The sequence below is a fragment of the Morone saxatilis genome, unplaced genomic scaffold, assembly GCF_004916995.1.
Source record: "Morone saxatilis isolate NCDOM2014 unplaced genomic scaffold, NCSU_SB_2.0 Contig16, whole genome shotgun sequence".
NCBI lineage: Eukaryota > Metazoa > Chordata > Actinopteri > Moronidae > Morone > Morone saxatilis.
This window is the reverse complement of record NW_023339718.1, coordinates 8,249,281-8,271,645: the sequence shown is the minus strand read 5'-3', so window position 1 is coordinate 8,271,645 and position 22,365 is coordinate 8,249,281. Positions and strand designations below refer to the sequence as shown.

The 22,365-nt window shown below is 41.7% G+C and overlaps 1 protein-coding gene across 1 annotated transcript in view; it reads left to right on the top strand.

The window, feature by feature from the left end:
- bmp1a (bone morphogenetic protein 1a) overlaps positions 1–21,051 on the top strand; it is a 30,818-nt gene extending 9,767 nt beyond the window's left edge. Inside the window, 19 exon segments of the mRNA XM_035658037.1 lie at positions 3,763–3,892; positions 4,635–4,688; positions 4,690–4,737; positions 6,172–6,350; positions 6,691–6,796; positions 11,683–11,807; positions 13,463–13,578; positions 13,744–13,846; positions 14,461–14,577; positions 14,981–15,126; positions 15,246–15,441; positions 15,682–15,807; positions 16,790–16,950; positions 17,126–17,306; positions 17,429–17,554; positions 17,746–17,873; positions 18,339–18,552; positions 18,930–19,180; positions 20,564–21,051. Of these exon segments, the coding sequence (XP_035513930.1) occupies positions 3,763–3,892; positions 4,635–4,688; positions 4,690–4,737; positions 6,172–6,350; positions 6,691–6,796; positions 11,683–11,807; positions 13,463–13,578; positions 13,744–13,846; positions 14,461–14,577; positions 14,981–15,126; positions 15,246–15,441; positions 15,682–15,807; positions 16,790–16,950; positions 17,126–17,306; positions 17,429–17,554; positions 17,746–17,873; positions 18,339–18,552; positions 18,930–19,180; positions 20,564–20,698 (2,642 nt within the window). The 3' untranslated portion in view covers positions 20,699–21,051.
- Positions 21,052–22,365: the final 1,314 nt, after the last annotated feature.

Here is a 22,365-nt window from a genome sequence, read left to right as displayed (position 1 = left end):
GCTTGTCACTCTAGATAAAACTGCAACCTGACACCTGAAACAAACACGGTTGACACATTTTGTTATTCATTGCAGAATAATTCTATACACTGACATTTTACTGCCCAACACTAAAACTGTCAAACCACTCAAACACTCTCTAACTGAGAGTCTGCAGCAGCACCTGTTGGATACCAGCTTTGTGTTTTTCATGAGCTCTCTTTAAATGTTTATGCCTACAACTGTCATGTTATCACTGCACATTGCTACACCTGTATCACCATGTTAGACAGTAAATGCCAGGCTTTGTCAGGTTTAAATGTGGTTCTTTTTAAATGAAAAGCAGCATTTAAGCAACAGCTGTGAGTCAGCAAGGACCAATAGACTTTGCAATCCTATAAACTATTGGTGAGCATGAACCAACAAGTATGTGCATGTAGCTGTGAGTGTCAGTTTGCTGTTTCACCTGAGTTAATGAGCATGTTAAGGAAAAGAAACATTTTGCAGGATTGAAAACACATTTCAACAGCTCTTAAAATATCCACTGAGTAAGATGGATTTTCAGACTAAATAGTGACCTCTGGGGCGGGAGTTAAGAGGAGACTTGACTCGTGGCTCAAGCTGCAACAGAGTGTGCACACGCCTCTCTGAATATCCATTTGTCCACTTGAGCAGGTTAGTGACTGCATATTTAATTACTGTGTAGTGGAAAAGCCATTCTAGTGTTCAACATGAAAAACACTATCAGTGCAGTTGCATAACTTCTCTGAAAACGCATCAAACATGTCGACAATGTTTATTGACAGCAATCTGTTGTTCTCATGTACCTCATTTATTCCATATGGTGTCTATCACTTCACCTCACAGGACTTGCTTGGTTGTCATAAACCTAAAAAAACCCTCTTGTTTATCTCTTAACCTGATCTGAACTGTCATCTGTCTTACATTACTCAAACAGCAGGGACATTTCATTAAATAAATAGCACGATCAGAATAATAAAATCTTTGAATGAAGGTGGTAGATTTAATCATGTTATTGTAATTAACACATCTTCCACAAGTTTTGTCTCCCCAGCACTCTTTCTTATCAGTTAACCGAGCAGATTTGGCTGTTATCAGACTTTTCCTCAACACATGTACAAGTGTACGTGCTAATTGATCTCGCCAGGCTGCTAAGATTTACTTCTGCAGACTGAAATTCAACAGAACACATTGTGCCAGCAAATTAAAAAAAACTTGCTGCAAACTGTGGCTTGCATGTTAATTAAATCTAGTTAGAAGAAATGAATGCCCATAGTTGCATAGCTTAAAGTATTGTTATGGAACAACAACCCTTGTTCAGGATGTACTGAAACCAGATGTACTTGTTTTTGCTTCTGCAGCGATACTTGAGGCTGTTGTGGTGAAGACATTTTCCCCTGCTGTGATTTAGGGCGGCTTAGCAGTGTGATATTACCGCCATTTTTTTGTATTTTTGCAAACTACTTTGTAAAGGGTACAGCAGGGCAGTGTTTCGTCTCATTATCTGCTTGTGCCTGCTTGTGCTCATCACCTGCCCTTTTCCCCCTCTCCTGACTCTCAGGTCTGTGACCCTGTTAACTGGAAATTTTCAGCCGAAAAGTTAGAAAGTTGTCAGTTAGTTAACATTGGGCTAAAAAGTCGAGGTTCTATGAATTCTTGTATTGTAATCCTGGGCTGTGAATTGCAGGATGTTGAATGGCAGAGATTAATCCTGCGCTTTAGACAGCACTTCTGCTGTGTCGAGTCTCTTTAGTGTAACGCTCTGGGACACTTTTCAGTCATAAAAAACAAAAGATAAAACTGTGCCTTGCCTGTAAAGTGGACGAGATCGGGCAATAGCAGGAAGGAATATGCAGGAAGTCACAGAACTATTTATTGTTATTATTATCAACCACACAAGATATGCCCAACAGGAGACTAATAACCTACAATCTAGAGTTAAATATTGCAATCGGTCAGATTGCAGGATTTTCTACTAAACGTGGTGTATGTGGTCAAAACTAAGAGCCAATCTTTGATCAGGCTATTAGCTAGTAGTTTCCCATCATGCCCTGGGTCTTGCTGTCCGTGGAGAGCACCTGCGGCTCCTGGCTCTAAAAACTGCAGCTGCGGCGTTGCCCACATGTGCATGAAATCAGAGCAATTCGGCATGAACTTGGACACAAATCTAACCAGCATGCATCATGAGGCCATCGTTGGCTTGTAAACAGCGCGGAATTTCCCTATTGCAATTATTGCGACCGCCTTATTATAGAGATAAAGATCAAATGTATTGTGAAACTAACTCATTAGAGCTTGTGGCCTTCATCAGGGACATGTTATGACCTTCTCCGACAATTTCCCTTCTCTTTACACCCCTGCAGTAGGTGAGGTTGTGCCAGAAATCCCTACTCTACTGTTTCTGCAGCGATCACGTAAAACTTTATAATAGAGGTGAACACGTTAATTAATGGTTTTAATAAATGTAAAATTAATCATTTATTAACTCCTCACGGGGACACGCATCAGTGTACCACCGGGATTCTGCAGGTTTTCATTCAAGTTAAACAGACAGATTTAACTTACTTGAGCACCTTCACCCGAATATGAGAATCTGAGTGAAATCAGCTGTTGGAGTTTTTATGTGGAAAACCTGCAGCCCTCCAGAGCACATCAAAGTTATCAATCCCTATAAATATTTTGGTCAAATTAAAATAATTAGAAGGAGCTATATAAAGGTACAACAAGCACATTGTCTTTTTTATATGAATGTTTCCAACAACAATGTGCAGTGGTCATCAGACTGCTGAGGTTTTTTCTGTCCTAAACGTACGAAAATATTCTATTTTTCCAACAAAAGGTACACTTTTTGTACAATAATTTCATGTAGCATGATGAATCAGAAGTTAACATTTATTTCCTTTTAAAGGACACAGATTCTCAAAGCACTGTCTTTATCTGTAGTTCCCCATGTTTTCTGTTGAAAGGGGATTTTGCTGCAGGAAATGACACATTGAATCATCACTTTACATTTTAACTAAAATAATAAGAACAGATCATTGTGACACTATTGTCTGTTTCTGTTAGTCATTAGTTCATTATTTATTAAAGTATGGATAAGTATGAACTAATTATGTCACTGCATAAAACCTTCCCATTATTTTGCCATCATTCAGTAAATCTACTGTAAACTAACAAAAACACTTGTGCTTGCCATTATTTTTTTTATCTCTGGGATGCACAGCTTTTTTCTATAACTGTTTACATCAAATAGCTAATGTTATAGTTATATTTGCCTTCAAATAAGTTGTGCCTGTTCTGCAGCATAATGACATTCAGTGTGGTGATTGTAATTTATGTGGTTCACATATGGATGTTTCTTATTGTAATCACCGGGTTTAGGGGAGAGCTTAGTCTCCATGGTTACTGTGCATTTATGTGTGTTTGAGTGACATTAAAATGGTAAAATTAATTCAAAAGAAGAAAGAATTCAGCTTCAATACAATCCATTTATGCAGGATGGGAAGAACAATGTTATTTGAACAAATGTCTCTTTAGGGAGTAAATGTAATTTCCTAAATGAGAAATAATAATTAGAATTTCTGAATGGCATCAAACCTTGAATAATGTCCTGTAGTTTTACGATAAAAAGTCTCTTTTGTCATCTGAGGGTAAACCATTTTTGCTCTTTTATAAAAAAGTGAAACATGTGCTCCGTTGGACCCAGAAATGAACTGAATCATTTATGTTGCTGTTTTTGTTGTCTTGATTTGAAATCTTCAGGATCCACCAGTCAGAGTAGCCAAATTAGGCAAGGTTCACGCCGCAGGAAAAGGGCTGCCACCTCCAGACCTGAACGTGTTTGGCCTGAAGGTGTTATTCCTTATGTCATCAGTGGTAACTTTAGTGGTAAGTAATCATTTACTGATCCTCCTCATGAGAAGAAGAAAAAGAAGAAGAGTCACTTTTGCTTTCCTAACAAAGAATATATTTATATACATGATCTAATGTAGCATGCATGCTCAAAAGTCAATATATATATATCCCTTAAAGGTCAATAATTCTTAAAAGTATAAAATGTTATTCTTGAATGTGGTTATTGATGGTGTCTTCACAATTCACAATATTTTCCTTCGAAAGGAGGTGTTGATGCAGGAAATAAAGTACTGAGGCATCATCTTTAAATGACTAAATGAGACTAATTCCTCAAAATGAATAACGAAATAAAGAAATACATGTAATCTAGTCATGTCACCTTTAAAACAAGTTTGCGTTGTGCTCGGTAATTGTTCAAAAGCAAACTAAGAAGTGCATTTTTTTTTATATAATGAATACAAGATTATGAAACTTTGAAAATATTTATAAAAAAGGTTACGTTATGACGGTACACATCTCATTGTGACTTCATTTCCTGTAACTCTGTATCTAACTCCATGTCCTAAAGTGGTTTCCAGCTGTCCTCTTTTCTATTCATCTCTTCTTTTCAACAAAGCGCTGTGTGTGTGTGTGTGTGTGGTGTTGTGTTGTGTGTGTGTGTGTGTGGTGTGTGTGTGTGTGTGTGTGTGTGTGTTGTGTTTGTGGTGTCTCTGTGTAGAAGAGAGTGTGTTTTGTCAGCTCCACTGATCCACCCTTTCTGTCTTCTATCAGGCAGCCAGCGGGCTATTTCGCCAAGCCATGCGGCACTGGGAGAAGCACACCTGGTGACCTTATGAGGGAAGCAGAAGAGAGCTATATTGTCTTCACCTACCGACCATGCGTGTGAGTCATGGGTTTTGTAGCTCCACATGAAGGAACTGAACAATGTCCATGCTCTGTTAGCTCGTTATCTACTAGCTAATTATTTGCTCTAAGCACTCTTCCCGTCCTCTGCTCCGGCAGCCTTCACCATTGTTCATCCTCCCTTTTCGCAGTCTCTTTGCAGTTGTTATTCAGCCCCTACCAGTCCTGAGAGAGACGGCCTTCAGTGGCCAGGAATGTTCCTGTCTCCTCATTCACACTGCATTCGTCACTGAGCACTTGTGTCATATATGGTGTACAGAATTTCACCCAAGCGCTTCCTCACCTTTCCATAATCCCCTGTTTCTCACTCCACTGAAGTTGTGCCAGTGTCACTCAGCCGTTTCTTCTAAACAGATACTCAGGGAAGTGCTGGTTGTGGCTCTGTTGTTTGCTAAGCGACTATTGACAACCTGTGTGGACGGAGCTTTTATTAACGATGCATTTTTTTCCCCACTTGCTGCGTTGAACACCAGACCAGTGCAACCTATTAATTTGAAATTTCAAGCAAAAAGAGCAACTGTTAGGAAAAGTAAAGGTCCAGGGACAACACAAATTATGTCCCCATGTTGTTTAACCTCAACGAAAGATTTAAACCACAAGCTGAACTATTATTGTCATTACACACAATGTACCTCCTCCCACTGATATATATCATTCAACACACAACCGCTAACAAGTAAGCGATCAGCCATGAACTGAACTTTTTCCAGCCAACTGTTGATAGCCATTTTTTACCTGGTAACTGCTCTGGACAACAGGGATACTTATCCACGCAGGCGCAAGTGGTTAGCAAAGGGGTGGGGCGTGGGGGCGGACGCCGTTTGATCTGTGCATATTCAGCAGGCCCATCTGTCCTGGCAAAGTTCAAGGCTGTCTCACGAGACAGCTGCCGGGCTCGCAGTAATTAGAGAGCGGAGTCTGGCAAGGCCGTGAGGTGCCGTCTCCAAGACTCCCACACGAACTTTAATGTAGCTAGACGGAGCGCTGCACCAGCCAAGTCCAACTGTCACACTCAGCGTTTGGATTGGCCAGACCGGATGAAGAAATGAATTGTCACTAGCTGTTGTGGATGAGGTCCCTTCGTACCAGCTCTCCTGTAAAAGAGAGGGTTGTTAAGATAAATGTTCGGTTCCCATTGCAACCTCCTTAATAAATGTACACTAGTATAGCATTTATAAGAGCCACACAGACACATTCCATCTTCTTCTCTCCGTGGGAAAAGACGTTAATTTGGCCTCTCACTTGGTTGTTATGATTTTTTTCAATTTACTAAACATCAAAGTCAGTCACTATATTTTGGTTTTGTTTAACACCCCTCTGTGCTCCGTGTGGTGTGTGTGTGTGTGTGTGTTGGTGGTGTTGTGTGTTGTTGTGTGTGTTTGTTGTTTGTGTGGTGATGTGTCTGATTCATAGGTGCTGCTCCTATGTGGGTCGTCGCGGAGGGGGCCCCCAGGCCATATCCATTGGGAAAAACTGCGACAAGTTTGGCATTGTGGTGCACGAGTTGGGTCATGTGATTGGATTCTGGCACGAACACACACGACCTGACCGAGACGAACACGTCAGCATTATCAGGGACAACATTCAACCAGGTAGGTCAGAGGCACAGGCCTCTCACCAATCCCTCAGCAATAATGTTGGAAAGATGCTGTGAGAGGCCAAATAATAAAAGTAACACATCTGTACACAAGAAAGTTTGGGCTAAGATGGTAAAAACAAAGAAAAAGAAAACCACTAGTGGGTTAAATGCTCATCTTCAGCCTGCAGATTTTTATAAAACCAAGTGTTTCTTTGTGCTGTCAGTAGCCTCTTTGTATGATAAATTTTTCAAACAGAGTAGAACTGTATTCACCTTTGACATACATACATAAGGTTGCACAGTATGACTCAGCTTCATATTTCAGCTGTGCTCTTCCCTTTTTCCTTTCACAGGACAGGAGTATAACTTTTTGAAGATGGAGCCGGGGGAGGTCGACTCTTTGGGAGAAGTCTATGACTTTGACAGTATCATGCACTATGCCAGGAATACATTCTCCAGGTAGGAACCAAGCCAAGTTCCAGCCCATATGCCCCAGACATGAAAACTAGTCTTAGATCAAGTCAGGCCAAGCAGTTTCCCGCTCTGCTGCAACCTTTTAACCCTTCATCTTGTTTTCCATTTCTGCTCACAGAGCTTTATGACTGTATAGATCTGTAATGCACTAGGTCTGTGTCCTGCTGCTGAGTAATGTGGCAACATTCCCAAAACTTAGGAAGAAGAAAGAATGAAACACTTAATTCTCCCCAATAATAAATCAGTAGAAAACTGACACGTAGCTTGAGGCCATCACTTTAGAAAAGGCTCACTGTTCCTTGAATGTCTGTCTTGGATCTGAATTGTTTCGTCACCGTTTGGGTTTAAGTGCAAAGAGATAGAAACTGGTTTCTTGGGAGAAAGTGGGTCTTAAAAAACACATTTGTGAAGCTCCTATTTTGAACAAATGACTCTCCTCTTGTCTGAGTTTCTTTTGGCTAGATTTTTTTTTCAACAATCAGTGTTCACATTACATGGGGCTTAGGGAGAGTGCGGGAGCATTAATGTGATTTATGTAATATTTGGACAAGATTAAGTTGCGTATTGCTGTATTGGGAATATTGAGGGTCAAAAACTAATACACTTGTGTGAAGTAACTTGTAGCAAGAAATCTGATTTGTCCAGTTCCACTTAGCTTTTTCCTTTTGGACCCAGAGTGGATCAGAGTAGATTTTTTTTCAGCTTCACATCTAGCTGAGTTGTTGCTTCATAGGTTTTACCTGTTCTGGCATCCACAACGGTATCTTTTACACTTTTCACTCTCATTCTGGCTTTTGCAGCATTAGCAGTATGGCAGTAGGAACACAAGCTCTGAGCTAATACAAATACAACCTCTCTGAAAAACTTAAAATGATTCATATTATTTTTTTTTTCTTTTAAAGCGAAAGCCAAGTCTTTTGTAGCTGTAGTGAAAGTGCCAGCTCCTTCCCACAGCCTGTTCAAATTAAGGCTCCTCTCCTCTGTTTCTACTGCAGCCCCAGTAAAACAGCATCAGTCCTGGGGCTGAGCTAGCCCAGTAGCCCTGCTTCATCACAACAAAATTTTTGTGCGCCACTTTCAAGGCTATGTGAAGCTTCTTGTAAAAGCTGTGGTTTCATACTATGAACCACCTCATTATGCTCCTGAAGGCCCTTTGAAGAGGCTTTGATGATTAGCATCATGATGTTCACCCTAGGCTACTGCAGGGACTCACAGATTCATTTCCTATGTCTGCTGCGAAGCCTTTTAGCACCTCCAGAGTATTCAGGTGTTATAATACATGCCATGCTACTAAATGTCACTCCAGGCACAATTTAGGTCAATTTCTAATAATCACCTACATATGGTAAGGAAATGAGGAGTGGAAATTTTGCCTCAATTAATGTTTCCCTTACATATGAAGGAAAAGTTCTGCCAGCGCTCCCCAGGCTTAGTAAATAGATTCACATAACTTTAAAAGTATGTATCTTAGAATAATGACAGTAGATAAACAACTGATAAATAGGCTTAAGGGAATAAACCGTAGTTTGTGAGATCTAGATGAAATAAAATTTGGTGTTGAATTTGGTGGATACTGAAAATGTATAGAGAGAAACTCTTTACTGTTTATCCTCTTAATTTTGTCACCGGCTGACCTCATTCCTTGTTGCCTGTTGAATGCTACAGGAAGCCCCTCCAGATGTTGTGCTGTCATCCAGCACTACACATTGGTATTACAGTGTCAGAGGAAGGATCTTACTAGAAAAAGCCCCATGACAAACACTGGTCAGTCTGGCTGCGGTGGATTTGAAGTGTTATTTACCAGCTGGGTGACTGCGAAGCCAAAATAGATCTCTTGGGAGAAGTTGACTCAGATTCAGCTTCTGAGTCATCATTGTAATTTCAAAAGCATCACTACACTCACTGCAAAGTGTTTTCTTGACAACCTGTCCATTTACATTAAATTATTTCACAAGCTTTGACAACCTAACTTTACATGGAGTCATATAAATATTATGGTTACCTCCTGCTGCCATATGCAGGATATGACTTCAGTGTTGTGTATGAAAACTGTAGATTGACTGTTACCTCTATTGCATAGGTAAACAAAATGGGAGGGGAGTCTCTTGGACAGCTATGCAGTCTTCTACCTATAACAGGAATAGTTTTGACAGCCTTTAGTAAACCAGAGTGGTTGTAATGTGATCTGTGGGCACACGTGAGTCAAAGCAAAAACAAGTGAGCCCAAAATGTGATCATTACTACCTCACTCTGATATGAGAACCAGCTGTTGGGTGTCCTTTTGTTCTTACTTGGCCCTCTACGTCAGCTGTATATATTTTTTCCCCACCACAAGCTTTCCCATGCCCAGTGTAACTCTGTCAGTGTATGGGCCTCTTCCCAAATCAACTGCCATGCTCCTGCGGCAAACAGATTCTGGGAAGCAGAGAGGGAATCTTTGTCTAAACGGAGGCTGCGGCTGGGTGTAGGCCAATGTACAGAAATGCCTGTCTGGCCCTGTGCATCCAAACTGTAGGTCGAGAATGCACTTCACACAGAATTTTTTTTTGCAGAATTTAGATTTTGTTTGGTTTTAGGGTTTAGGGGCTGTACAGGAAAACGTGAAAATGACGGAACTGAGAGGCATAGAATAACATCTGCTATATTATAAAATATGAAACATGATACTCCAAGAATCCTTTTACTTCATACCAACAACCATTTCTCTCTAAAAGGCGTTTAGGTCTACAGGATCCTTTTGGTGACAAATTGCACACTGCAGCTCATAAATTGTTGTATCTTCCCCCCCAAAAAAGTCAGCTCAGCACTTTAAGAAAGGCACTCCATTCAAGTTGCTGTCACTCTTAGGTCAAGATTTGGACTTAACTTAATGATCTTGTAAATTTGTGGTATGCACTACAGTCCTGCCCCAAAGTGTGTTTATGTCGGGTAATCCGCCCTGTTCTGTTTTCACTCCAACTCGGACTCTGTTGCTATCCTAATTTGTGGAACTGTGTTGATCAATAGGACTGTTTAGACATGAGAGAGGAATGGCTGCCACTGCTGGGGAATGTTTCACAGAGTTGTATTAGCAGACAAGGGGCTCCTGTTAGCTTTTCACAAGTCATTCCAAGCTGTTTTTCTTGAGTGCTGATTGGCTGATTTACCTGTGCCAGTGTCTTTCTTCATTACCATATTATTAGCCAGTGTGTTTGCTCGGTGTTTTACAGTAAATCACCGTGGGAAGCCAGGGCCTTTGCCGCGGGTGTTGTTCGGAAGATTTCATGGCTTGTCTTGATGTTTTGCTCTGTCTCCTGGGGACAAGCAGAGCTGATCCCCGTGCTTTTTGTCTCAGGCGTGTTACCCGACCCACAACTTTCCTGCCCCCTCCTTTGCTCCAGAGATATTTTTCAGGACTGGTGCATGGAACAGTGCCAACTCAAATAGAGACCTGCCAGTGTGCCCTTTGTCTGCTCTGACACCGGCTGGAGTGGCGTTTTTCACCGACAGCCAGCATACGGGCTCCTGGAAGCTCACAGAAAGACAGGGAGGCAGAGTCTAAACTGTTAGCTCAGGCTGCTCTGTGTGCACATGCCTGGCGTTGATAGGCATGTCACCATGGGAACGGCCAGGGAGCCAGGCCGTTTCTCGCCAATAGTTAGAGAAAAATGGAGATGATAAACTAGCAAAGTGTCAAGTGAGACAGCAGTGTGAAAAGAGTCTATCTGAACTAACTGTTCTGTTCTGCCATTTCTTTGAAGCTACGTAGATGATTTACCTGATTGTTGTTTTTTTTTTGTTTTACATTTTTCATTTTGAATTAATACCAATACATGTGGCTGTTGTTCATGCACCCTCCTTTTTACAGCTTATGCAGTTTACTTTGATCGCTGAATGACTCTGGAGAAGGGCCTAAGCTCTTAGTTTGGGTCCATCTGTAGGGCAGACATGTGTGAAGAATGATCTCAGCATTAACTTCAAAAACAGACTGTGTGACCTCGACCTCAAAGGAAGACTGTGATAAGTGACTGCAACTGTCCATCTGTTGGGTTGTAGCTGACAAGTAAACCTGAAAGAGTGAGAAAGTAAAATTTATTAAAAAAATTACCATTTAAATGAATCATAAGACCCCCAACCTACACGCCTGCAAACACTTTGACATGTGTGTGTATATATAGCAATTTTAAAGCATAATTAAAGCAGAGTTAAAATGATTAACTTTTTCATGTTAAGATAACATCAATGGTCTATGAAGTGGAAAATGGTTATATCCTGGATAATTAAAAGTGTTTATTGATAGATAAGAGCTTAAATTAGTTTATTACAGTACAAACAGGTGGGTCAGTATCAATAATGATTATACTCTTGTCTTGTGTACATATACGTGTGGGTGTGCTTGATGATAATTTAACTGGTGCCACATCTCATTACAAGCAGTCTGTTAGCATTATGTGTTTTGACTATAAGAAACGGTGATGGGTACATTGGAAATGTCACATGCATTTAGACATTTTACCTTAGCAAATGCACAAGAGTTACCAGAATTAAATCTCAATTTAACAGCTAATTCAAAGTGAATATGAAAATTAGTTCTCCGTGCTCCTCTTGTCTTGGATTTGTGGTATTTTTATACAAAACAACCACATTGTGTTTGGCTTAGTCAAGACTGGCAGTACTCATTTTCATCATGGTATTTAGAAGTCTCAATCCTTTAGAAAACATTAAGAACAATGTTGACAGTGATTAATTTGCTCTGATCAATGGTAAATCACTTAATCTTTGAGCAACATGTTTTGTGGCGTGCATTGCATGTTGGAAAAGCTATCAGGATTGTGTGCATGTTATCTGGGTTTCATGCGACCTTAACAGTAGTCTCTCTTGCTGAATTACAGAGGCATCTTCCTGGACACCATCCTGCCACGCTACGATGTGAACGGAGTGCGACCACCCATTGGCCAGAGAACCAGACTGAGCAAAGGGGATATCGCACAGGCACGCAAACTCTACAAATGCTCCAGTAAGACCAAAATGACAGATCCTGTCTGCTCTAAAGTTTTTCCTGGCTATTTTTGCATGTGTGTGTAACATAGCCCTGAGAGAGAGGTCTGTAGTCTTCTTCTGCCTTCCCTAGATGCAGCTCACACTGTGTGGAAATAGCCATGCATCTACTATTGATGTGGCGTGGTTCCTTGGCTAAAGCGTCCAAGACTCCCGAGCTGGGAGGAGTGTAAACACTACCAAGGGACAGGAAGTTTGTCATCACTCTTTCCCAGATAGACGCAAAGGAACAGCTGGTTTCGAGAAGACAATGACTAAAATGATTGTTGGGAACAACGCTCGTGTCCACACATCACAGCATGTACAGTGTAAACTGTGAGGCTATATACTAAGGAGAGTTACATAAGCATGGCACTTTTCCGAACCACTCACTTTGTTTATGCTTCAAGAGAGGAGAGAAAGGATTTAGTGCTGTTGTAAACAGAATTTACAGCATTAACAGATGTACATTGAGAACAGCCTTCTGCTCAATAGATTTGATGTCAGACAGTTAATTGTAGGTCAGGCCAGGATAGCTGAGCTGTCAGCCTCACATTAAAGCTCAATGAATAAACAGAGATGGTCACCAGAGCTCAGCCAGCCGCTGTGGTTTTAGTGTAGAACTGGAAGTTTTAATCTTAAGTGAATCTTATGTGTCTGTGAAAGTGTTCTGTCTCTTTCTTCACGACAATCTCTGTCTCGTGAGGAAGAAACAGACTGGATGATGTGACGCACATTGTGGGGGATGAGGTAGTGAGTCTCCACATGTTCTTGAGGGGAAAAAAATCCTTAAAGAGCCACGGATCTCCCATTCATGCAGCATTCCTGGGAGTGTTTGTCATCCCTGGTGTGTGCCCGAGAGCTTGTTAATAGTTTAGTATTGGCAAATCTCTGCCAAGCATTATTACACACAACGCGTAGCTCAGGGTTGCTCGTTTTTATTGCTTACACACAAGCCTCGAGGGAAGCAATGAACTCAAACAGTGGAGGGAGATGTTTTCCTTGCTCCTGCTTAATGCAGCCCAAGGTAAAGATAACATAGAGGTAATAATGAATGCATACACACTCCTCAAGATGGACAGCTGAAGATACGATCTACTCTCTATCGTTTCCTCCCGTCTTAATTAAACACATCGCTCCCCCACTTGGCCTGAGCCTCAGTCAGACGTTCCATGAGGCTGTGTATTGTGTTTGGAATCAGTCCTCACACACTTGCACACTTAGTTTTGCCAGTCAAACTAAGGGTGGTTTTTCACTGGCAACACGTACATAATGCATCACAGCCTCCAGAGGGCTGGGTTATTTATAGTGGGCCAGGTTTATTTTCAGATGCTCAGAGAAAGTGTCTCACACTCCTATTCGTTTGTGTGATTATCATCTGGAGTAGCTGGGGGAGGGGAGGGGTGAGGCACGGGGTTGTGGGTGAATATTATCAGCAGATGTGCCTTTGAACATAAAAGAGATGCCCTTTACTTCACATTTGGTGTTATTATTCCAGCATCTGTCTCTGCAGCGAGGTTTGTAGATCTTGAATTAGTGGCTTAGGTGTTTTCAGGCAGAGACTAATTGGCAGGGCATCATGCTTTCGGCTTAGGCCTTATGTGCGGGTCTGTGTGTGTTTGTTTCTGTGAACAGGATGTGGGGACAGTCTGCAGGACAGCAGCGGCAACTTCTCCTCTCCCGGCTTTCCCAATGGATACTCGGCCTACATGCACTGCATCTGGAGAATATCAGTCACACCAGGAGAAAAGGTCTGAGCATGTGGAAAGTGACCGGTCAAATTGGCTTAAAACAAACTTCACTGACTGTTTACCCAGATGTGGTGTCTCTGTTACTTCTTATTTATCTGAACATTAGCAGTGTGTGACATTTGGCCTGAACCATGTTAGTAATTATGCTCTCTTGGTTTTTTAAAGATCATTCTGAACTTCACATCCATGGATCTGTACAGGAGTCACTTGTGTTGGTACGACCACGTGGAAATCCGAGATGGATACTGGAGGAAGGCACCGCTCAAAGGTCAGTTTTAACATGAGAATACCAAACTAGAGAACTAAAGATTATTTTCCTTATAGATAAATCTGATTATTATAAGATAAGATAGGATAAGATTAGATGTTCCTTTATTGATCTCATGTAGAATAAATTAAAATGGCACAGCAGCACAGGGGAAATTTAGTGCAAAGAGCAGAAAAAGGATAAAAATACAATCAAATATAATAAAAATACAAATATAAAATATAAAACATATATAAAATAAAGTGTAATATGGTCCAGATGAATTAGAAAGTATTGTGCAAACTAACTTGTGGTTAACAGGTTAATAGTTAACAGTCAACAGATTATCTTTTCGATTAATCCACCACAAAAGTGATGGTTTCATACCATAGTGTCCTACCTCAGCCATGCAGCATTTTCTAAACATAAAATGTGAAAACCAAAGATGCTAATTGTGAGTGTAGTTCTTTTCTATTTTTGTTTTTTGAATATTGTCTCTCATTTCTTCTCTTATCCTCTCTCAATGTGTTTAGTTTCTGTGAAATAAAGAGCTGTGTAGAGGTATTTCAGAGCTACCGCAGGTGTCTTGATGATAAAATTCTGGTTTATGTGTGTGTCTTCACCTGTGAACCTAGGTCGTTTCTGCGGTGATAAACTGCCAGAGCCCATCATCTCCACCGACAGCCGACTGTGGATTGAGTTCCGCAGCAGCAGTAACTGGGTGGGAAAAGGTTTCTCCGCTGTTTATGAGGGTAAGCACCCGTTCCCCTGACCTCCCTGCACCCTATTCCAGCACATCGTTCAGCTGACTGAACGCATGGCCAGTCACACATCCAACAATGTGCCTAGAAGCTGCAGTAATATCCACAGTTTCTGGCTCCCCTACTGCTGATGTGTCAGGCACTTTACGCTGCATTAATCAGATTTTGGCCGGTCTTCACATTCAGTTCCATTGTTTCCAGACTGTGCAAAGGGATGGTGTGTTTGTGTGTGTGGGAGCTGGTGGTGCAGGCATTTTAGTTAATCCACGTTGCGTAAATCAGAACAGTGAGCACACGTTTTTTTTTTTTTTTTTTCCTTCAAAAGGCATGTGCTGATGATATTGCTATCAAGGGAGCTCAGTATTGTTTTTATTGTTTTTACTATCACATGCAGCCATCTGTGGTGGGGAGGTGAAGAAAGACAACGGCCAGATCCAGTCCCCCAACTATCCTGATGACTACAGACCCAACAAAGTATGCGTGTGGAAGATTACTGTAGCTCAGGGCTACCATGTAGGCCTTACCTTCCAGTCCTTTGAGGTAAAACACCAGTCCTTTGTTAAATATCAAATCAAAAAATGTTATTCGTGAATTTTATGACTGATTTGGAAATGTCGCTGATGTCCAACTCTAAGCTCAAATTCTTTAACCTTCCTCAGATTGAGAGACATGACAGTTGTGCCTATGACTACCTGGAGGTGCGTGATGGGAACTCTGAAAATAGTCCCCTGCTGGGTCGCTTCTGTGGCTACGACAAACCAGATGACATCAAAACCAGCTCCAACCAGCTGTGGATGAAATTTGTTTCAGATGGCTCCGTCAACAAGGCCGGCTTTGCTGCCAACTTCTTCAAAGGTCAGAGGTTAAGGGTTGTAAACTCATACCTGACATGTTTCAGCAATCACTCTGTCTGGCGTTGTATTTAAAATATTGCAGCTGTACCTTTTTATTTCAGATATTTTTATTTCACTTGCACCGTCGGGTTCTGTGTGATCCTCTTTGCCTGGCTCTGCTGTTGTTTTGGAGGGTTTCTCTTGTAAGCCACCGAGCCAGGGGGCCGGCTAAAAGGGTCCTAACACATCTTTGTGTTTTCAGAGATGGATGAGTGCTCCAAGCCGGACAACGGTCGCTGTGAGCAACGCTGTGTCAACACACTAGGCAGCTACAAGTGTGCCTGTGACCCAGGCTATGAGCTGGCTGCTGACAAACGCAGCTGTGAGGGTAAGTACAGGGAGAAAAGTCACCAGCCCTGCTCAACATGTAATTTACATGCTAAAGCACTTTACACAGTTAGCCACCCAAATACAATAAGTACAGTAATCCCTAAAAGCCAGGAAAGATGCCAACAGTGATGCTTGCGCTGGCCGGGAACTATCTTTTAAAGATTTGAGTCACAACAATGCAAGTATTATTTTTATCTCAAATTATATGTTGTTGTTTAAGACCTAATTACTAGTATACAAGCTGTGTGTTATCTGCTTGACCACTGTCTGCCCCTAGAGAAGATCCACTATTACTGCAGTTTTTTAAAATAAAATATAGAGCCGTAAAAATTAAAAAGAAGCAAATTACATTGAAATAACACAATCAGTGTTGATTGTGAATACAGCTCTCTCATATGCATTAATGATAAAATAATGCAGTCCAGTCACAACAAATATAATAGTATATGCACTCACATAAACGATCCCATAGGTACACAAACAGCGTGGCAGGGAGCATTAGCATTTTGCATCAGCTCTACTTTTATACAAGAGTATACTGTCATTTGAGCAACCTTGAAATAACAAAAAGGTAGTAATTTACTATCATATCTGCACTTACATGCAAAGAAAAGAGGCTTACATCTTTATTGCATATACAAATAGCTAAGCACATCTAAAAACTTTACAATCCACAACATCTATTGTAGTTGGTAGGGATCAACACTACACATTCATTTAAGCTAAAAATAACCAGGTGAGGGAATGGGTAATGCCAGTTGTTGTACCATGTTATGTATTGCGTAAAAGATACAAAGCTCCCAGAGTCCCCAGGGGCAGGTCAGGCAGTAATCGGGTTTATTCAGAACACAGAAAGGATATTTTAGAGGGCTTTCATGTTAGCTCTTGAAACATTTGGGGATATTTCTCTCTACACATCTGCATCTGTATCAAGCTAACTATTTGTCCTTGTCTCTTCCCATTTTGTGTTTTTTGTCCAGCTGCCTGTGGAGGCTTCATCACCAAGCTGAATGGGTCAATCACCAGCCCCGGTTGGCCCAGAGAGTATCCCCCAAACAAGAACTGCATCTGGCAGCTGGTTGCCCCCACGCAGTACCGCATCACTCTGCTCTTTGACGTCTTCGAGACTGAGGGCAATGACGTGAGCACTGGGGTTTTTATGAATCGGCACGGGGTGGGTTTGTTCTATTTTCTCTCTCTCTGTCATTGCACCACATCTATCTACCTTCATATCAAACAAAGCCTTGCTCTCCTACTCATAATTAAAAACAAATAAAATGCCCCAGCCTCTTCACATGCTCTGTTTCTCTGCCCAGGTTTGTAAGTACGACTACGTGGAGGTGCGCAGTGGGCTCTCCGCTGATTCAAGGCTACATGGCAAGTTCTGTGGGGCAGAGAAACCAGAAGCTATCACCTCCCAGTACAACAACATGCGCATTGAGTTCAAATCAGACAATACAGTGTCCAAAAAGGGCTTTAAAGCGCAGTTCTTCTCAGGTGAGTCCTCTGGGAGTGCTGTGCTCAGCATCACAAATCCTTTCAATCCGGCAGATGGAGCTGCTATATGTCAGTCTTGAAAGGGAACAGTAATCAAGGTTATGTCCTCTGTGCTTCCTCAGACAAAGATGAGTGCTCTAAGGAGAACGGTGGCTGTCAACATGAGTGTGTCAACACCTTTGGGAGCTACAGCTGTCAGTGCAGAAGTGGCTTTGTGCTGCATGAGAACAAACACGACTGTAAAGAAGGTATTCCATCTCAGATTGTTGTCTCTGTCATATGGTTGCAAATTCTTGTTCCCAACTTTCTGCAATCAGAGCAGCCACTGTGGTAAATGAGCATGTGCTTACTCAGAAACAGTTTGCAGTTTTAAGTGTTGGACTGTTCCATATTAGCATGATACAGAGGTCTGTGTTGACTCAGTGGTGTCTTTTTACAGCTGGTTGTGATCACACTGTGAATAGTGTGAGCGGTACCATCACCAGCCCCAATTGGCCGGATAAATACCCCAGCAAGAAGGCATGCACCTGGGCACTCACCACCACTCCGGGCCACCGCATCAAAATCGTATGTGTCACTTCCTCCTGCTCGCTGTATAATTTCACTTGTCAATCATGTATTTATTTGTGTGTGGCTTGTTGTGTAATTGAATTGCTAAATCCACTGAGGACATCTGTGTTTACTGTGCTGATGTCAGAAACTGTTATGCCATTCCTCACGATGATGTGTGGCTCCCCCTTCTGTTATTATCTGCATTTTTGTCTACTGTGTCACTGACATGCAGTGGATTATTAAAAAACTCTGCATTCACTGAAAGAAAATCAGTGACAATTCATAATGTCAAAGCATCTCATGCATGCCGTCTGTCTCTAAATAACAAAGCAAAAAAAGTTTTCTAGAAATAACACAGTTCACTGTCAAGATTATCTCATTCGATTTAAAAAAAAAGAAGCTTAAAATACTTAATGACCTCATAAATTTCTATTTATAACACACTTCTTTAAACATATCCATCATCTTGTTTTGCTGCAGGCCTTCAATGAGATCGACATGGAGGCCCACCTGGAGTGTGCTTATGACCACATTGAGCTTTACGATGGGCGAGATGGAAAAGCTCCAAGTCTGGGTCGCTTCTGTGGCACCAAGAAGCCCCCACCTATCATGTCTAGCGGCAATAAGCTGTTCATTCGCTTCTTCTCTGATAACTCTGTGCAGAAGAAAGGCTTCGAGGCTTCACATACTGCAGGTAAGAGTAGATGATGTTATAACGGTACTCAGTTTCTCTTCCTGCTGAAGAAAAAGAACACAGTAGTAGCTAAGGGGAATTCCTTTTCCAAATGTTTTTGGGGCATCAAGTTAATTGTAGGTCAATTACTCACATCAAACTTCACAAAGGTTTCTGGATGTAATACACACAGGATTTAGTTTTGGTCATAATTCACCACCCTGTCTGAGAATGATTATGACTCATATTTAACAACAGAGTGTGGTTAAGACTCCTTTGTATCTGGATGACTCTAAAACCCCAAACAAGCCAGAGACCACAGCAGCTGCACTTGCAGCTTATCAACACTGGCCTCTGCTTACACAATGTCCAGCTCAACTCAACTTTTCTGTTCACAGAGTGTGGAGGTCGCCTAAAAGCTGAAGTCAAAACCAAGGACCTGTTCTCCCATGCCCAGTTTGGGGACAACAACTATCCCGGAGCTTCCGACTGTCAGTGGGTGATCGCAGCGGAGAAAGGCTATGGCGTGGAGCTCATCTTTCAGACCTTTGAGATTGAGGAGGAGGCCGACTGCGGCTATGACTACATGGAGCTCTTCGATGGAGCTGACACCAAGTCTCCACGGCTGGGACGTTACTGCGGCTCTGGGGTATGAACATTTTTATTTGACAAATACAACGGGTCACAGCACATTTTCCTGTTTTTAAGGACAACAGCAGGAGTGTTCAGACAATTGTTTTGAAATTAGCGCTGCTGTTGAGTAACCTTTGCCAGCAGTTTGTAAAAGGGCGACTTTGTGAACTACCCTGGGGCTTTGGATTCCTTACTCCAGTTTTAATCACTTTGTTAAAGTTGGCGTGTTCCTCTGGTTTGGGAGTGTTGCTGTGGAGGTGGTTGTAGGTCGACACAAGTCATCACTCCCTGGGTGCCGATAGCCTATCAGAGACTCTGGCATTGCCTTGTAACCGCAAATTAATCGACCAATGCTGAGGCTGCAGCCGAAGTCTGGAACAATGAGGCCAGCAGGGAATAGAAACACAAGTTTCCTCAGTTCAGAGAACAGCTTGATCTCATTTACACACTTCAATAATAAGCTCTGGCCTTTTACTCACGCCTGTTCCTATGAATCATTTGCTGGAGGGGACATAACACCCCCAGAACCCCCGGGGAGTGGCTCCTCAATCAAGTTTCCTTTTATAAAACCGGTTGAAATAAACTGACACAATTCAGTCCAAAGTAGGGTGAAAACTCATTATAGTGCGGGGAGGCTTACTTTTAGCCCAAGGGCTTTTCTCAGTTAAATAGTAGACTACATATTGCTGGGTGTACAATAAAATTTGTAGACTGCTTTCTTTTTGTGTTTTAAATCCCTTTCCCAATAAACCAAGACTCATGGGCTATTGCAGATATATTAATCATGTTTTGAATGGCAGCTTTAATCAACAGTCTGGTGTTTTACAGTTGGTTGCACAAGCTTTGGCTTTTCTGACATTGCAGCGCTTCTCTTTTTTGCAGCTGCCTCAACCAACTAATTATTTTTCAGTATGATGTTCTGAATTAATATTCATGTGATACCACTATTCTGACAAACAGACAGGTCAAGTGTTGCATATTTTCTGTGTTCCATAATGCAGTTAATTTCACTTTTGTTTCTCTGGAAAGTTTGGCTGCCGTTATATTTAAGACAGTAGAAATATACGAATTGCTGTGCAGTAGGTTTTGTTCAGAAAGAAATGAGCTCCATGGAGAGGTGCACCTGGAACTAATCATCAGAGTATATTTTATCCTCACTTCAGTAGTATCCAAAGCTTTAATCAGGATAAAGCTGGAAAGGGCCAGTTCTAGTCCTGGATCCTTACGTGGCCCCTGGCTGTTAGAACCAGCAGCTCTCTGCAGTCAGAAGCCATTCGTCATGGTCACTGATTTGACTTTAGTTTCAGCATGGGAGAAGTCTTTAGTTTTAATTGAAGTGCAGTCAAAGAACCAGAAAGCGGCAGCACAAATGAATCTGTTGTTTTGTCCCTCCTGACAGCCTCCAGAGGAGATCTACTCGGCCGGTGACTCCATTGTGATCAAGTTCCGCTCTGACGATACAATCAACAAAAAAGGATTTCACGTCCGCTACACCAGTACCAAGTTCCAGGACACACTGCACTCACGCAAGTGACCAGCGGGGGCCGGAAGGGGCCGTGCAGGGCAGAGGGGCAAACGAAGGGGCCCCCAGGGGAGGCGCCAGCCTGACGCTCGGAAACCTTCGGCCACCAAGATGAATCAGACACGACCGAACAGCCGCAAGACCACCAACCGCACCTCAGCTCCTAGGGGCTCTAGCTCCCCCCACAGACTGTGAGGAGTAAAGCCATTCTGCAGTACACCTTGTTTTTACCTTTTTATGGTTAGGATTGGGGTGGGAGGATGAACGTCCGCTTTAGGTGGACAGTAGGGGAAAAGTTTTTGACCCATCCCCTCCAGATATTTTGTGTTTTTTCTTTCTTTTTTTCGTTTTTTTTTTAAACATGCCTCCTAATGAGAGGCACAAAGGAAAACAGTGGATTCTCAGGACCTGTAGGAAGGCAGGCATCAGCTGGATAGATCCCTGCTTTTGTCGGGCCAGCCCACCACATCCAGGGAGAGGAGAGGAAGACAAGGAGGAGTATGGGAAGGTCTCCTGCACTCCTCAATAATTGCTCTCCTCTCCTCACACTCTCACCCCTTTTGGTTCAAGGATTCCTATCTGTAAGAGGATTAGAAGGACTTGACTTGAGATTTTGATACTGTATGTCAGTCAATTGCATGTAATTACAAGAAAAGAAGGAAAACTGTACAGTGACAACACCAGCATTTGTAATTGGCATTGTCCTGGCAACCAGTGGCAAGATTCTCGTTGTTACCATTAACAAGGAAATTAAGGAAGCAGTTATCTTATTAAAGGACTAATAAATGAATTGTGGTCCATGTCTTCTGGTTGGTAATTGCTTGCCTGATGACTGGCTATTACTGTACCTCCATGTATAAAGTAATGTGTATGATCTTTCAAAGGGAACATGTGCTTTTCTCAGCTCGAACCAGTTAGCACTTTACAGTGAATTGTTCCAAAATCATGAGCTTATGAGTTTTTGTGAAATGCAATGCCAGTTCACTTATTTTTAAATGCATTTTATCTCTCTTATTCTTCATTGTTGTTTTTTTTTTTTTTTAAATTGCTCCATTTAGTTCCTCGGGCATACTTGAACATTGTGTGTGCCCTGTAACATGGGGTAATAAAGATATGACTTATGTTTCAGTGTTGATTTACAGTTCTGATGTAAAATAATTTCTCTCCAGAGAAAATGCCTTTTCATGGTACAATGAAGTATTTCTCAAGAACCAAATGAGCCTGGGTATTTATTGTTATAGTAATTACATATATAATGTAAAGGTGGAAAGGTACTGTTGAAATTAGCCCTATAATTGCCTTCTAATGTGTAGCCATTGGTCTATGTTGAATATACTATGTTGCTCACTTCCTCCTTTTCTCCATTTATTTCTCACTCAACACTATAAGAAAAATGTTGTGTAACATTGCAGCAGTCTGACACATCTGTTTGATGTCTGACCTTTGTTCACAATATTAACTGATAACTGTAACCCTGTTTTGTGCCATTTCAGTTAAACCATGTCCTGCATTGCACTGACAGAGCTGCTGGTTGAGTGCAATCCAGGACATGTGAGTAGGAGGAATAATACAGAACTGAGGACTTAAATGTCAAACTGGTCTGTGTTTGAAATGAAAGTTTAAAAGTTTCAGAGGATTTTTCTGACACCCAGCAAACACAAAAAAACAACAAAGCCAAA